Below are 18,778 nucleotides of genomic sequence, written 5' to 3'. Positions count from 1 at the left end.
AAAATACTAGCAAACAGAATCCAACAGCACATTAAAAGGATCATACACCATGATCAAGTGGGGTTTATTCCAGGAATGCAAGGATTCTTCAATATACGCAAATCTATCAATGTGATAAACCATATTAACAAACTGAAGGAGAAAAACCATATGATCATCTCAATAGATGCAGAGAAAGCTTTTGACAAAATTCAACACCCATTTATGATAAAAACCCTGCAGAAAGTAGGCATAGAGGGAACTTTCCTCAACATAATAAAGGCCATATATGACAAGCCCACAGCAAACATCGTCCTCAATGGTGAAAAACTGAAAGCATTTCCACTAAGATCAGGAACAAGACAAGGTTGTCCACTCTCACCACTCTTATTCAACATAGTTTTGGAAGTTTTAGCCACAGCAATCAGAGAAGAAAAGGAAATAAAAGGAATCCAAATCGGAAAAGAAGAAGTAAAGCTGTCACTGTTTGCAGATGACATGATCCTATACATAGAGAACCCTAAAGATGCTACCAGAAAACTACTAGAGCTAATCAATGAATTTGGTAAAGTGGCAGGATACAAAATTAATGCACAGAAATCTCTGGCATTCCTATATACTAATGATGAAAAATCTGAAAGTGAAATCAAGAAAACACTCCCATTTACCATTGCAACAAAAAGAATAAAATATCTAGGAATAAACCTACCTAAGGAGACAAAAGATCTGTATGCAGAAAATTATAAGACACTGATGAAAGAAATTAAAGATGATACAAATAGATGGAGAGATATACCATGTTCTTGGATTGGAAGAATCAACATTGTGAAAATGACTCTACTACCCAAAGCAATCTATAGATTCAATGCAATCCCTATCAAACTACCACTGGCATTTTTCACAGAACTAGAACAAAAAATTTTGCAATTTGTATGGAAACACAAAAGACCCCGAATAGCCAAAGCAATCTTGAGAACGAAAGAAGGAACTGGAGGAATCAGGCTCCCAGACTTCAGACTATACTACAAAGCTACAGTTATCAAGACTGTATGGTACTGGCACAAAAACAGAAAGATAGATCAATGGAACAGGATAGAAAGCCCAGAGATAAACCCACGCACATAGGGTCACCTTATCTATGACAAAGGAGGCAGAAATGTACAGTGGAGAAAGGACAGCCTCTTCAATAAGTGGTGCTGGGAAAACTGGACAGGTACATGTAAAAGTATGAGATTAGATCACTCCCTAACACCATACACAAAAATAAGCTCAAAATGGATTAAAGACCTAAATGTAAGGCCAGAAACTATCAAACTCTTAGAGGAAAACATAGGCAGAACACTCTATGACATAAATCACAGCAAGGTCCTTTTTGACCCACCTCCTAGAGAAATGGAAATAAAAACAAAAGTAAACAAATGGGACCTAATGAAACTTAAAAGCTTTTGCGCAGCAAAGGAAACCATAAAGAAGACCAAAAGACAACCCTCAGAATGGGAGAAAATATTTCAAATGAAGCAACTGACAAAGGATTAATCTCCAAAATTTATAAGCAGCTCATGCAGCTTAATAACAAAAAAACAAACAACCCAATCCAAAAATGGGCAGAAGACCTAAATAGACATTTCTCCAAAGAAGATATACAGAGTGCCAACAAACACATGAAAGAATGCTCAACATCACTAATCATTAGAGAAATGCAAATCAAAACTACAATGAGATATCATCTCACACCAGTCAGAATGGCCATCATCAAAAAATCTAGAAACAATAAATGCTGGAGAGGGTGTGGAGAAAAGGGAACCCTCTTACACTGTTGGTGGGAATGTAAATTGATACAGCCACTGTGGAGAACAGTATGGAGGTTCCTTAAAAAGCTACAAATAGAACTACCATATGACCCAGCAATCCCACTACTGGGCATATACCCTGAGAAAACCATAATTAAAAAAGAGTCATGTACCAAAATGTTCATTGCAGCTCTATTTACAATAGCCCAGAGATGGAAACAACCTAAGTGTCCATCATCAGATGAATGGATAAAGAAGATGTGGCACATATATACAATGGAATATTACTCAGCCATAAAAAGAGACGAAATTGAGCTATTTGTAATGAGGTGGATAGACCTAGAGTCTGTCATACAGAGTGAAGTAAGTCAGAAAGAGAGAGACAAATACCGTATGCTAACACATATATATGGAATTTAAAAAAAAAAAATGTCATGAAAAACCTAGGGGTGAAACAGGAATAAAGACACAGACTTACTAGAGAATGGACTTGAGGCTATGGGGAGGGGGAAGGGTAAACGGTGACAAAGTGATAAAGAGGCATGGACATATATACACTACCAAACGTAAGGTAGTTAGCTAGTGGGAAGCAGCCGCATAGCACAGGGAGATCAGCTCGGTGCTTTGTGACTGCCTGGAGGGGTGGGATAGGGAGGGTGGGAGGGAGGGAGACGCAAGCGGGAAGAGATATGGAAATATATGTATATATATAACTGATTCATTTTGTTGTGAAGCTGAAACTAACATACCATTGTAAAGCAATTATACTCCAATAAAGATGTTAAAAAAAAAAAAAAAGAAAAAATTTTGGCAGAGGATGAGATATGATACATTAATGTCAAAGTGAGGCTGCTCAGCTCATCACAAAAAAAAAAAAAAAAAAAAAAGAATTGTTCACAGGGAGCCTTCACCAATTTGTCAATTACGTGTAGAATTTTCTACCCAGTAACAGTTCCTACAGGGGTTTCTGCTTGTAGGGTTTTGGGCTGGTAAGTTGCAGTTCTCTGTATTTGCCTGTCTCTGTCTCTAATTTGGGGGGGACAACAGTTTGCCCTGTGACCTCGATTCTCTGACAGATCATAGAAGAGTTATTGATTTTCAGTTTGTTCAGCTTTTTCTTGTTAGGATGGGAGTGATTTCCAATCTCTTTACATCTGGAGACTCAGTGTGAGTCTACCTTTTTTATGCACCTTGCTCTGACCATTTCAGTTCCCTGGGATGCTTCCTCTTTCTTAGCTCTTATTTTTGACATTAAGTATCAGGGTACTTACATTCCACCTTACACCAACTATTTTATTTGTGCATAGCCTGTCTTCTAGCTAGACTGCACTTCCTGAAATGAAAGAAAAATATCTTATTTACTTTATGGTTCCCCAGATTTCATTAGATTAATATAGAGTTGAGTGTCTTCTGTATACCAGACACTGCCACATACATTTTACTTATTTAATTATCACAACACTACTATGAAACTATTTGTTTTTACAGTTTGTTGAGATGAAAGCTGATGTGGCCTGTGGTCATGCTTTTTGAAGTGGCAGAGCTAGGTTTTGAACTCAGGTCTGCCTGATTCTAAGAATGAGACAGTTCCTTCAGCTAAGCTACAAAGCCCTTCCTAGTACTTTGTCTCCATAGACAGTTGTTGTATTCTTGTTCATTGAGTGAATTAATGGATGAATTATCTGGACATTTCACTACTGTTCTCTTCTCTGTAAAGTGAGGATCATTGCAGGTACCTGACCTAAGAATGAAATAGTCAGCTGAGGTCTCTTACTTTGGTAACCAAGAGAAAGTAGAGTTAGTTAACTGAAACTCTCTCCCATCACTTCTCCTTAAACTTCCAGAATGTCTCAGAGACATTTTTCTGAGCTCCATTGCAAGGTGGAACATTTTAGCCACTACTGAAGAAAGCACTAAACATTTTAAGAGTTGGCTCTTTCTTCCTAACGTTGTTGGCTAAGTTCTGCCTGCTTTATTCCTGTTTTTTCATGATGTTTTATAATCTAGGCCTTCTTTACAGGGACACAGGGGTATGTTTTATAACTGCAAGGGTCAAGCAAGTAAGAGTTTGAATGAGATTCTAGGAGACATAGTGAAGCAGTAACCTCTTACTTTCTGTAGCTTTTTTTTTTTTTCAAAAATTTCCCCCATTTTTTTTTTGTCTCCCTAAATCTCAGTCTTAAAATTAAAAAAAATAAAAAACACAACTTTGCTTTTTAAAGTATCTTTAAAAGTAAATATGGTAAGTATTCATTTACCTTAATAATTTGGAAATACAGAAAATGTCTAAAGAAGAAGAAACTGACTTCTCACAATCTCATCATCCAGTTGTGGCTGCTAACATTTTGGCATATTTCATCTCAGCCTCCACCCCCTTTTTGCATAAGGCATTTATTTCAGATCACTTATATTCTGTAATATACTGAATTTTTATAATCTTTTTACATGATATGTCAAACATTTCTGAATATCATTAAAATACATATAAATATTATTTCTATTTAACAGATGCATAGTTAATTTATGTGACCATTCAAAACTGGTAATTCCATGTGGAATCAACTTGAGGTGATTGAATATGAAACAAAAAAGAAAGACATGGGAGGCAGCCAAGGCTCTTGACTCATGTTTTTTTGTTTTTGCTTTTATGTATTTTTGGTTTTTTCCCCCCCATGTGACTGGAAGAAAAGAAATCAACTTACAGAATTCTAGAACATTTAGCATGAATAGATTTCTCATTTGGTCAAGATGGAGTACAGATACTGAATTTACTCTCCTTTCTGAAACAAAAAATGGACAAAATATATGAAACAACAGTTTTCAAGACATTTCACCTCAGACAACAAAGGATAGAGACCTCTAAGAGATGGAAAACAAATGAGGTGAACTCATGATTGCCCCAGCTGACTGTCTAGAGAAAGTCTCCTGGCCACGGTGCAGGTAGGTGGGGATATAAACAGAGACTAATGAGCTCTCTGAGTTGAGGAGATACAGCTTAGAGCCCAGGGAGACTGAGGCAGCTAAAATTCACAGGGAAGACTCCCAGAGAAGAGAAAGCTGGACAGAAAGAGAGAGAGTTCTGGAGATCTGCACTGTTCCTACTGACTTTTCAACTGAATAATGATCCATGCATGCAAGTGGTTGGGGAAAGAACCCCCAAAAGGATTAGAGGGAGCAATCACTAGAGCCTACACAGGTCTGGGAATAGTTCCTCTTTCCACCAGCAAGAATATAAAACCTCAGAATTCATGCGATACCAGTAGAGTACTCAGAAGCATTTTTCCTCAGCAATAGGGAAATATTAGCCCTAGACCAAATGTTGTTCTGGTCCCACCTAACAGCTTAAAAGTGAGACTCTAAAGGATAAAACTGTTTTGAAGTAACTTAAATGCATACCAGAACAAAACTGAAGAATATTTATAGGAATATAAAAATATTTAACACCCCAATAAGGAAAAATTTATAATATCTATTATGTAATCAAATATTATCATGAATACAAAGAAGCATAAAAATACACATAATTATAAGAAAAATAAACATAATTGCCCCATAAATGACACAGATGATATAATTAGTAGACAAACAGTTATTATAACTATGTTACACACATTCAAGAGGTTAATGGGAAAATTAAGTAGCGGCATAGATGAAATTAAAAAGATAAAATTAAACTTCTGCAGATAAAAACTGCAGTGTCTGAGATGAAGCATATGGTACATGGGATTAACATCAGATTAGATATTGCAAAAGAAAAGATTAGTGAACTTGAAAATATGTATGACAATAGTAACACAAAGTCTGGAAGGGAAGAAATAGAAACATACCGGTGTAAGGTTTTACACTATACATGAAACGGTATATCACTTGAAGATAGACTATTATTAAGTACCACTTTACCCTAAATCAGCCACTCAATATAGCATCAGAAAGAATATAGATAGTAAGCCATAAGAGACAGTAAACTAGAATCACTGGGAAAGTCAGTTCATCCAAAAGAAGGCTGAAAAGAGGAAAGCAAAAACAAAGAGATCGGACAAACAAAAATTAAATAGCGAGAGGATAGATTTATGCCCAATTATGTAGATGTGCACATTAAATGTAAATGGTCTAAATACCCAAATTAATAGTTAGAAACTGTCAGATTAGATTCAAAAATCAAGATTCAACTATATGTTGTCTATGAGAAACCCACTTTCAGTATAAAGATACAAACAGGTTAACAGTAAAAAGGATGGAAACAAAAAGTCATATGAAACTAATCAAAAGAAAGCTGGAGTGACCATGTTAATACTGGTTAAGTTCTATTTCAGATCAAAGAACATTACCAGGAATAAAGAATGCCATTTCATACAGATAGGGGTAAATTTATCAAGAGGAAATAACAAATTTAAACATTTATATACCTAATAACAGAACTTCAAAATACATAAAGCAAATACTGATAGAACTGCAAGGAAAAATAGGCAAATTGATTATTATAGTCAGATTTCAGCACCCTTTTTTGTAATAATTGATAGAACAAGCAAAAAAATTAATAAGCATATAGAAGACCTCCACAACACTATCAACCATGTTGAACTAATTGAAATTTATATAACTCCACCTAAGAAAAACAGAATACACACTCTTTTCAAAAGCATATAGAACATCTAGCAAGATAGGCCATATTCTAGGTCATAAAATAAATCTCAATATGTTTGAAAAGATTCAGATTATACAGAGTATATTCTCTGACTATGGTGAAATTAAATTAGAACTCAATAGCAAAAGATATCTGGAAAATCCCCCCAAATTTGGAAAGTAAATATCACACTTCTAAATAACCCTTGGGTCAAATAATAAATCAGAAAAATTAGAAAGTGTTTTGAACTGAATTAAAATAAACACATAGCATTTCAAAATTTTTGAGAAGCAGCTAAAACAGTATTTAAAAGAAAATTTGTAGTATTATACACCTAGATTAGAAAAAAGGAAAGGTCTCAAATCAGTAATCCTAGTTTCTACTTTAAGAAACCAAAAAGAAAAGGAGTAAATAAAACTCAAAATTAGCAGAAGAAAGTAGGTAATAAGGGCTAAAGCTGAAATCAGTAGAAAACAAAATCAATAGAGAAGATGACACCAAAAACTTGTTCTTTGAGAAGATCAATAAAATTGATAAACCACTGGCCAGACTAATCAGGAATTTATCAAGAGGAAATAATAATTTTAATTAAATAGTTATTCACCTAGTAACAGAAGACAGAAATGAGGGAGGAGACATCACTACAAATTCTATAGATAATGAAGGAATAATAAGGCAATATTATGAACAACTCATGACAATAAATTTGACAACTTAGGTAAATTGTACAAATTACTTGTATGATAGCCTACTAAAGCTCACTCAAGAAGAAATAGATAACCTGAATAGAAATTGAATTTATTGTTTAAAGCTGCCCCACAAGAATATATCAAGGTTCTAATTGCTTCCCTGGAGAATTCTTTCTACTCAAGGAATCAGACAGACATTCTAAGAAAACCACAGACCAATGTATAAAAACAACAATCAGAAACTGAAATTTTACAAATACATTTACAATCAGAAAAAAATTACAAAACACTTAGAAACAAATCTGATCAAAGTGGTGTAAGACCCGAACACTGAAAACTACAAAACATTGCTGAAAGGAATTAAAGAGGATCTAAATAAATGGATATACTCATTTGTGGATTGAAGATTCAATATTGTTATCAATTCTCCCCAAACTGATTTGTAGATTCAACACAATTCCAATCAATATCTTAGTTGGCTTTTACAATTTTTTTGCGTAAATTGACAAGCTGATTCTAAAACGTGTATAGAAACGCAAAGAACCTAGAAGAGGCTAAACATCTTTGTAAAAGAAGAAGAAACTTAGAAGACATATTTGCCCTCATGGTTCATTATGAAGCTATAGTAAGTAAGACAGTGTATTGGCATAATGGTGGACAATCAAAAGAAGACAGTTTCTAGGTCGCGAGAGTTATAGTTCCTAAAAGAAGATGGCAGGCTCATATTAACTTTCCCCATTCCCTCAGGATGCCTCAAAGTAGTGGTTCCCAAAGCATGGTTTGAAAACTAGCAATATTATTAACATCACCTGGAAGCTTTTTAGAAAAGGCAATTATTGGGGCCACCTACTGAATCAATATTTGTGCGAGAGGCCCAGGAATCTGTGTTTTCATAAGCTCTCCAGGTGATTCTGAGGCACAGTAAAGTTTTAGAAAGTACTGCCTAGGCCTCTCCCTGCTACAAATCCTCCAGGATTTGGGAGACAGGAGAAGAAGTTTGGAGACAGTGGCATAACTCAGTGTCACAGAGTGAAGAAGAAAACTGACGGCCTTTGACCACGGAATCCATTAAAACATACTCTCAATGCTGCCAGGCTGAGCTGATGAATAAAAAATAAGCTAATCTCATTTCTGGCCATTAGGCTATTGAAGATAATTGGGCTACAAGGTGAGCAGTCAACTTTACCAAGCACAGGCAGTTGGCACAATTTGTTGCTTGGAACTAACTTACTATAAGTAGATGGTTGAGAATAATGCAGAGGCCATGAAGAGAAATCCACGATTCTGAAATTTTCCTTAAGTCTTTTAAAATTCTCTTTCTCTCTGTCTCTCTCTCTCCCTCTCTTCCACACACACTAAAACACATACACACACATGCATTCACAGTGACATCTCATGACACATGAGACAGGATGTGGAACTGAACAGTTCTGACGAATGTCTGAGTGATAAGATCACCTTCAAGAGACAAGAGCTGAAAGTCTATTCTGGCTCAGTAAGACCTAGGAACTAGTCTCTTGGGGAATACTTGATTACGTTACGTAGGCCAAATAGTTTCTGACGTTAGCATTAGAGCTTTAGTCCTACCTTCAACTGCCTGAAGAATGTACTATATTGGATTAGGAAACTGAGCCTCATGTAGTCTGGTCCTGCTTTCTGGATTTAGGATGTGGCTTGTCTCAATACCAAAGTAAGTCCATCTCACGGAAAGAAAAGGAAGGGATAATGGGGAGTTAAAATTGTAATGAGCACCTGAATTTATTTGTTGCTCTTTTAAAGGGGTCTCCTCTTTTTTTTTTTTTTTTTTTTGCAGTATGCAGGCCTCTCACCGCTGCGGGCTCCCCTGTCGCGGAGCACAGGCTCCGGACACGCAGGCCCAGCGGCCATGGCCCACGGGCTCAGCCGCTCCGCGGCATGTGGGACCTTCCCGGACTGGGGCACGAACCCGCATCCCCTGCACCGGCAGGCGGACTCCCAACCACTGCGCCACCAGGGAAGCCCTAGAGGGGTCTCCTCTTAATCAGCACCAGCTTTCTTTCCTACCTCCCACCTGGCTGTCATAGAACTAGGTATAGATCTTAACGTTTAACTATTGCCCTTCCCTGTGGGACATAATGGTTACAATTGTACTCCCGACCTTCTGGCAGTTAATCAAGATAAAGTTGATTACCTTAAACTGAAAACAAAAAATCACTTATAATCAGAATACTGATATATTAGCAGGGACAAGATCCCAACTTTTAGTGGACTTGGCAGACTGTCAGGTACTGTCTTAAGTACTCCCCACCCTACACCTCTATTTTTCTATTGACAGAGAGTCATAATAATTTGTCCTGTGGATGCCAGTTGCTTTTTGCTCAACTTAAACCTGTGCTACAAGTGCTTCTTCAATCGCTGCAATCGAAAGTTTCCTAGTGAAGTTGCCCATTGGCTTAGGAAGCACGACTTTCAACGCTGGTTGGCATCATAAACAGGCATGGTGAGAGGTAGCTAAGAGTATCAAGAAACGGAGAGTTTAGGGTAATATTTTATTTCTTGTCTTTATCTTTTGATGATTAGTCTTTAACATAATCTCAGACTGAATACTGTGGCAATTTTCCTACTTGCAGAGGGCAAAATATTAAGGTAACAGTCAAAGTAGATGTGTCTTTCTGTCTTACTAGAATTTTAGGTGAAAGATGTCAAAATTTTGTGTTTAAGTATGTGTTATAAAGCATTTGAACAATCCTTGTCGATTATTATAACCTTTGCTATGTGCCAGGCACTATATTATGTACAATGCATGCATTTGTTACTACATTTAGTTCTCCTTGTATAATGGTTATTATTCCTTCCTTTCTCTAAGGCATGGAGGATTTAAATAAATTATCCAAAGTTATGGCATAAAATTGTGGCAGAGCCAAAACTCAAATATGATTTTGTCTGAGTTAAAAACTCAGGTTTTCTGCTAGAGCCAGCTGCCAACTTGAAAATTCTGAGTTGTCTTTTCTAGTTCTAGGATATGAATGCAATAGTCTTAGGAACCCAAATGAACAAAAGTCCTTTTTTAGGACTAGGCCATATTTTTTCAGGACTAGGCCAGTCATGGAAGTAAACTTTGTTCTTTTTTGGGGGCCACACTGCACAGCTTGTGAGATCTTAGTTCTCCAACCAGGGATTGAACCCAGGTCCACAGTGGTGAAAGTCCAAGTCTTAACCACTGGACCACCAGGGAATTCCCTAAACTTTGTTCTTTATGACCATGATCTTGAAGGAATTGGAATTAATCCAAATGGAATCAAGTAGTGAAACACGTTTATTTATATTGATTAGTTTCCTGCCTATTTCCAGAAATATTTGAAGAAATGTGACAAAAAGCAAATATCCCGAAATTCCCTAATGAGCATAATCTCATTCTCTTATGAACTCTAATAGATCTTTTGCTTGTATTTCTCTGGTGGAACTTGCCATTATATCTTGTGTTATTGTTTCTAGTATTTGTCTACTTCCATCAAGTTGATCCTGAAGGCAGATACTCTTTGTATTAGGGTTCTTCCGAGAAACAAACCAATAGGTTCACTCTCTCTCACACACACATTTAATTTCACGAGATTCACTTGTAAAAAGCATTACTCCAATTAACAAACCATCTAGTGTTAATTTGAGATAGAGATGGCTGAAGTGCTCGTCTTTCAGTTGTTAAATCTCCATCCTACCACTGTGGATTACTAACTAGAGTACTCAGATGTTAACCAGCTGCCCATAGGATATAAATTAACACATATACCACATTTTATGTGGGCTATTTCAATAAAATGACAGACTACATACAAACTACTTAAGGGTTTAGTCTTACTGAATATTATAAATTGAGCCTGTGAGGAAAAAATTGGCATGGGTGGATAGGTGGTCACAATGCTTATAAACTCCTGAGGGCATCTAGTATTCAGAATTCCTTTTCATTAACTGAAGACAATGTTAGCTAATATATCTAGTCCGTAGCAAATCCTATAAAGTGTAGTTGTTCCTAAGCAGCTAAAGAACAGAAAAAAGAATGATTCATTCTAGTCAATAATTTGCTTTTTCTTTTTTTTTAAGAAAAAATAAACTAAATTATTTCATCCTTACTCCTATTAATATTTTGTCAGAGAGACGAGTTCTAAATTTCAGAAAATAAATCCAAGTTCTAAGCTGCTCTCATTTTCTTTTTTCTGCCTCTGTCTTCTGTTGCAGCACTTCTCTCACCAATCAGCCTTCATCCTGACTCTGCCCCCACTGCCTTTTGTTCTTTAGAAGACACTCATTAACATTTGCTAATGTATGCTAATGAGAAGTAATTAGCATCTTCTCTGTGAACAAAAGCTGGTGCTAAGAAGGATGTGTAAAGACCGTACAGAGTTCGGCCAGCCTTGCTTCAAGCTTCTTTATGCTCTGAGGACAATCGTCTGCTTTCAGTTGTTTCACAGTTCTTGTGTTTTTTGTTTGTTTTGTTTGTTTACCCGTGAATCCTGACAACCCTTCTTCTTCATGATTGGGAATATTACAGAAATGCTGTGGGGACAGAAAGATTCCTTTTGGTTCTAAGCAATCCAAGGATATATAAGTATAGCCACCAAGGGTTTATAGCACACTATTTTCATCTGGTTAGTAGCCACAGAAACTCACACAAGAGAACGTATTTTCATTTCAGCACACTTATTTACAGTGGTTGCCCTTTATGGCGGTAATTGCAATGTGAGAGCACACACTCTGAATATATATTATGACAACAGGGTTAAATAAGAAATGTCCTTTGCCCCAAAATAATCTGAATGCAAAGAAAGACTCACCACTTACTTTCTGTAACCACAGAGAGCTCTAAATGCCTTTGTAAATAGCTATTTATTTACTGAATATGTGTAGTTTAAAAAAAGTCAACCCTCCAAACCACATAGAATGAGAGTTGTTTTTGTTCTTTCTGTAGACCAGTGGTGTCAAGAAATATCTAATTGCAGTTTCTCACAAATACTCCTGTATATAATTTACCATTTGAAGAACTATGCTTCATCATTTCATATTTGCTCTTGTGGCTCAGGGGTGGTAGAATTTGGAAACATACCAGCTACCCATTTCATTCAGCCTGTTTAATTTTAATTTCATGTAACATAAAAACAGAAGGAAAAATTGCCAAACTATTCGGGGTGCATCCCCTTCCCTCTTCTTATGTGTATAAAAAAAAATTATTTTCATTGTGAAAGGATAGAAGGGGAATCTTTATTTTGAGTGAATTTTCTATTTTTCTTTTTGTTAGTCTCTCTGGAACCTCGTAGTAAAACGTGTTTCTCCACAGACTTCATTCTCTTCCTCAATGCAACTACAATATGTTATATTGTGTTTTTAATAAAGCAGGCATCAGCAGCTATTTATTCTCTGCTTCTTAAGGACTAAAGAGCCTCAAAAATAAATATTATCTAAAAGGAAAAACATTAGAGAATGACAGCTACTGTTTTTTGTTTTTTTTTTTTTGCCTGCCCCGTCTCCTTCTTTGGTGTCTTACCAAAAACCAAAATTATTATTGTTTTTTGTAATTTGATAACCACAGTGATTTAAAATAACTATTTCGTATCTCCAAGATATCATAATGTTTGAAAATATGACCAGCCTTTTGGCATTTATTATACAAGTTTCCATCAGAGTGTTCTTGAACATATGTGCCCCATGGTTTTTTTCAATGGTCTTAAGGAAGACCTTATGGTTTTAAGGTTTTTAATGGTATTAAGGAAAGGTACTGGCACCTGCAGAAAGAGTATCAGCCTAGGTCTGTCACATTAAACCTTTCCCCCAGATACCTTGTGTATATTTAAGTGTAATGATCTCATTCTGTTATTTCCACTCCTGAGGATTTTTTAAATGTCTTATAGTTTACAGGTTCATTAAGGTATTTGATTGACATAAGAGCTAAATAATTATTCTTTTTACTCATTGGCTTCCAAAATATCATGCTCGATTCCATCATTTGAAGGACTTGGGATTGTTATAAACAAATGTCATGAATATCTTCTTATCTGACCTAAAAGTAGCAAAAATAAAAGGAGCTGCTGATTTAAACTGAGTCAGATTTTATGTCCTGGGTAGATATTTGAGAGGAAGAAGAATCACATTCCATCATTTTTGTTCACATTCACAGAGAGTGGCTTCTGTTCCTTACTTAACACCCACCAATAATAGTTTTTTCATAAATGAATGGAAGCCGAGTGCTGTGCCATTCTCTACAGGGGAAATGATACTTCAGTATGGTTTGGTGACTCCATCTCTTCAAATTAAACTACTGAACTTCAACTGTTCGTACTTAAGCTATTCTCCCTAGAGCCTCCTATCTCCTTTCCTTGAAACTCCACCCGCTGCTGCCCAGGCCGAAAACGTTGGAATTGTCCTTGATTCTTCTCTTCCTCTCATATTCCACATTATATCACATACTGATGACATGGGTTCTTCAGCTAAGATTTGGAAATGTGCTTATTATGGCATAGATTAATATCTGTCTCAGGGCAGTTTATTCTGAGATGAAAGTTACCTCATTTATTTTTTATTTATTTTTTCTTAGGTAATACAATTCAAATTTAATTAATGAGCGGTTTCTACCATTTCGCAAGAGAACATGAAAATGTGTGTATATGCACAGTTTTGATAATGGCAGTGCCTTTTTTAAAATATCAAAGTTAATTTACTTCCCCTTATTGTATATAAATTTTCACATCATTTTTCCATTTTTTAAAAGGTTATACTCCATTTATAGTTATTATAAAATATTGGCTACATTCCCTGGAAATGTATCCCATTTTATATGCGAGGAGCTGATGTTGACATTTCCTCACACACAAAGGAACCCTAAAAAGAAACACACTAGTACATTGCTAATAAACATAATTAGTACATTGCTGGTATAACCCAAGTAAACTTGAGTTTAGGTATGAGTTATAAAGTTATTCTTTTGCATCAAATAGCAAGACTCCTTAAGGACGGTTATTTCCTTCTACAGTTTACAAACTCCTACTCCAGAGCACTTTGCTCTGTAGACCCTTGTAAATGCACAATAAATGCTGATTGAATAAATGAATTTTCAGTTTCCAAAGTAATGACCTGGTGCTACAATAATCCCTTCAAAAACTAGAGGAACAGGCAATATCATTAAACTCTTCCTGCCACTGGGCCACTGATACTGAAGAAGCATAAAATACTTTCAGTACTATAGATTGAAAAAGAAAGCCTGGAACAACATCCACTTTTCTGAACGATTCCAATGCCTCTGAAATGTGACATTTTGCTGTTGTTTCCTTTTACTGTTTTTAATTACTGTGTCTATTTGCATGAAATGAGGATCTGGGTTGCCTAGGAGTTCATCTGCTCCTATTGCATATTCCTCTCTTAAATAAGCGTACTTCAATGCAGTTTTGCTTGCTGCCTTCAACATTTAGACAGGAAACCACTCCCCCCCTTCACTGTCCTCCCATCACTCCCCAGGAGAGAGGTTATTTTTAAAGTACATAATCAATAGGCTTTGGGAAGCATCCAGAACATGAGGGTGGTCATATGATTGGGAGCAAGCTACTAAGGACTGCTGAGAGAAGGGATGGCAATAGGCCGTGCCGAAAATTGTCTGAGAAGGGAAAGACAGTCTGTAACTCCCATTTAAGTGTTCTGAGTTATTCTTTTGCACAGGCTTTTGTCTGGGAGGGGCTTCTTAGATTGGTTCTTCAGCAACGCTTTGAGTTGCAGGAGATGCAGATCAGCATTGACAGTTGCTTTTCAGACCAAATAGTGTTCCATTAAAATTAAGCTTGGTCTGAGGCTCTTGATGGAGTCTTCAATCTCCTGGTCAGGGTGCTGCTGTTTAGTTCTTGATGCCGATGATGCCTTTGCTGAGGGTTTGAGTCAATAATAAACCAATTATGATCACAGTAACTATAAAAACAACTGTTTCATGGCCCCTGACTCAGCTTCCAGACAAAAGGAATGCTGTTGAATAAAGAAGGCACCTACTGAAAATGTGCAGATGATCATGCACAGATGAGTATCACTGTTGGAAAGTCACCTGAAGAGGAGTAAAGGAGCTATTTCTGCAATACTCTCCATTACATCACTCAGAAACCGTAGCTCTTTTTTCTTCTTTACTTGCAACCACAGGGCTATCTCCCCTTATGGATTTTTAGGTTTTATTTAATGGCCATTTATAACTATCCTTCCTGTACCTGAAAAGATGACCTATGACTCCAGCTCTGCTTTTTCTCTCCCCTGCTTGTCAGAGGAAATTGATTTCTTGCTCATCTCCTTAGCTTGGGACATTTCATTCTACTACTTTTGTTTAATATATGATCCTTCCTAAAGATTTGCTTGTATTTCTAGTTGTTTAGTATTTTCTTCCATTTCATTATTTAACTTTATTTAATCATGTCTAGTGAGTTGATTATTACAAATCATTATAGCATTTTATGTGAATTTTTGCTTTGGCTATGCATGGTGCAAAAGAGGCTATGTGTCAGACTTTGCTGTTTGTCCTCAGCTGTTTCTATATTATGCACGCTGATCAGACCTTGCTCTAGGGCTAATCTTATATCATTAAGATGCCTTCCTGAGTGAATTCTTCTTTGGCTGAAGAAACTTGGTGGCAGCATTAATTGCAAATAAAGACCATGGACTATTGTTGAATATAAAATATCTCTGAGAAGTGTCTGCCTTCACTATTGCGAACTCTCAGTAGTGACATAAAGACCTTTGTCCTGTGCAGATCCAGTTACAACCGGCGACAGAAGGCATATGTCCACTCTGAACAAAACAACACTTATTTTCATATTCTATGGCTGATGTTGAGTGATAACATTTTTGCATATCCTAAAAATTTTTACGCAGATGCTGTTTAAAGGCAAAAAGTGCTTTTACAATAATCTTCTTTGTGAATGGAATTTAAACTCTGAATGTGCTGCCTTTTCAATATGCCTGTCAAGTTCTGAATAATAACCTTTGACAGTGCTGAGCAGAAACAAAACCAGAGGTTGTTTCCTCTGTTCACAGCAACATCGTTTGTTATCTTTGCTTTTTGGACTTATGCCCATCCACCTTAAATAAAAATATGTAAATTAATATTTTAAATGAGTTACTAGACTCATGGTTTAAAGAAATAGTCTACTGTAAGTTTTACCATGGCAATTTGCAGATCTTTGTCTCTGGCTGACTCAACCTGTGATGAATGGACAGTAGTTGACAAGGGGAAAAAATCTGCCAATTAATATATTTTCCTATATTACTGTACCAGTAAAATTTTATAAAACTTTTATATGCCTTTATAAAAATGGAGCAAATCTAAACACAAGATGTTGAGGTTGAGGTGAGGAGTAGACAGAAGAGGTGTTCTTTGTCTTGGAAAGAACTGTAGAATCGCCTGTCTCCACATAGTCAAGGTAAATCATATATGGGAAGATTTAAGCTGTCTGCATATAATACCTATAGAAATAATTCAAATAGGAAGTATCAGGTTTTAAGCATTTTTGAAAGATTCTTTGACACTGGGTACCTGGTCATAATGAAATATTGTCTATTTTAATAACTTTATTTATAATAACCAAGTGATTTGTGCATGTGTATATAGCTTTGCCAACAATTCCTTTTACCATAGAATGAAATGACCCAACACACCCTAAGTCTGCTTATTGCAGTACAGAATTTATTTTGGTTGAAGTTATTTTGAATTGAGTTGACAGGTTTATGATTGGTATGTTTTGCAAATCGTTGAAGACGATGAAGCAGAGATGTCCTTGCACAGCACTGTATAAGATATTGTAGCTGTATATCTTTAATAAACAATGCTTATTTTGACAAGTTTATTGAAAAAATTTATTAACTGCACAAAAAACTTCACAATGAAAATAATAACAGTAAAAACCAGTTATTAACAATTGTACCATCATTTAAAGAATTGATGGTATTTAAAAAATACCATTTAAAAATGGTATTTAAAAATGGTATTTAAAAAATACCATTTAAAAAATATTTAAAGAATATTTTTTCTTTCTTCAACAGTGCAAATCCAAGTGGAGGAAAAAGAAGATGATACTGAGGAAAGTTCAAGTAAGTGGGGATGGACATATCCCCACTTGGGATATGTTTCCTGTGGAATAGTGGTGAATTCAGGGGATTCATCCTCTTATCTTGTGGGAATATGCTACCATATGCAAGCAGAGGAGCATGTGTGGATGACTTTCGATGGTCTCACAAAAGAGATCAAGACCATCAAACAGAATCTCTACTCGAGATTCCATTCAGTTGGCACACACACATTCCACCCAATTTATAATTTACTCATGAGTAAGTAGATGGTAGTTCAGAAAAAATTTGCTCTTTTATTTCTTTACTATTTTCCCCCATGAAAATCTTTGTCCTAAAAGCTTTTCTCTAAGGCTGAATCTATTACAATATAACAGATTGACCTTTTTGACTGAACTGATCAGGTGGTTCAATAAAAATGAAAAAACCTGTTCTTTTGTACTGAATTCATGGGTATTTTGTCGGAATTGCTCCGTTGTTTTTACTTTGAGTAGGTTCAGCTCAAGAGCTGTGACCCCTTTCCAGGCATGCAGACCCCTCATGGACTGGAACAGAGAAAGATCATTATATGAGCAAAAGTTTTGAGTTTACCAAAACTGAAAGAGCAGCATCTCAAGAAGAGTTCAATCAGAGAATACATCAACACTGTCAATTAAAAACCTGAGCCCAACATGACAGCCAGTGAATGTTCATGATGACAGTTGGTTTCATTAATTTGGTACATTTTACATGAAAACAGCCCAGAGTCTCACATAGATCCTAGATGCTATGACTTGACTGCTGTTGGGGAGGAAAAGTAATTTTTGCTCTACCCTCCTGAGTTCTTAGCTATAATATAAGACAGTTTAACAAGAAAAAAACCAAAACAAACCAGAAGTTTATTAACACATACACCTCATGTATACATGGGAGATATCCAGGAAAATGAATAACTGTGAGGTGGCTTAAAATTTAGATTTGAACACCATCTAAAGAGGGGAGAGGGAGGGCATGTAGGTCTCTTGAGAGAGAATAAATAAGTTTTAGGAGAATAGATGGGAATTATGATAGTTTATGATAAAGTGTGTCTGCATGTGGTGTTGACCTATAGTCTCCTCTCCTGTGATAATAGTCTATCTTCCTTGGGGATGAAACTCCTGGGGAGGGGATTTATGACAGTTGAGCTCCTTTTGGAGACTCTGTCTTTAAGCAGCTAAGAGAAGTTCAGAGAAAGTCTCTTCCTGCATTTGCTGTTTTTCAAGTGCTACAGCTCAAAATAGTCAATACACCAAAGTGGCATATTTTGGGGTGGTATATTCAGAATGCCTTTTTGACGTGGTATATTTTGCTACCCTTCAAAACTGAATCAAGCCCATTCCAAAAGGTAATGTATGCAAATCCACATTTAGTAGGCAACTGTAAAACATTCCTTTTTTAAGAATTTGAATATTTGGAAACTAGTTAAAGCACTAAATAAAGACCTTTTTGTTCTAAGTGCTAAAATATAAATATAATAATACACTTTTCATCCATGGTCAAACTCTGCAAGCTTAATAGTTTAGCCTTAATATGAAATATACTATAATGCAGGGTAATAAGTGGCTGCTAGAGTTTTCGAGCTATTTGTGGGTGAAATTGTTTCTCAGTTCCTATGAGGCTGT

At 36.1% G+C, this 18,778-nt stretch overlaps 1 protein-coding gene across 5 annotated transcripts in view; it reads left to right on the top strand.

The window, feature by feature from the left end:
• TMC1 (transmembrane channel like 1) overlaps positions 1-18,778 on the top strand; it is a 387,623-nt gene that overhangs the window by 271,370 nt on the left and 97,475 nt on the right. For all 5 annotated transcript variants that reach the window (XM_067744162.1, XM_067744161.1, XM_067744158.1 and 2 more), the window contains one exon: positions 17,115-17,162. Coding sequence is in view for 4 of the 5 variants with exons in the window: in XM_067744161.1 (XP_067600262.1) it covers positions 17,115-17,162 (48 nt within the window). In the remaining variant the exon portion in view is untranslated. The remainder of the gene's footprint in view (positions 1-17,114; positions 17,163-18,778) is intronic.

Source organism: Pseudorca crassidens, chromosome 7, assembly GCF_039906515.1.
Source record: "Pseudorca crassidens isolate mPseCra1 chromosome 7, mPseCra1.hap1, whole genome shotgun sequence".
Lineage (NCBI taxonomy): Eukaryota > Metazoa > Chordata > Mammalia > Artiodactyla > Delphinidae > Pseudorca > Pseudorca crassidens.
Note: the sequence above shows the minus strand (reverse complement) of the source record. Positions and strands in the feature narration are given on the sequence as shown.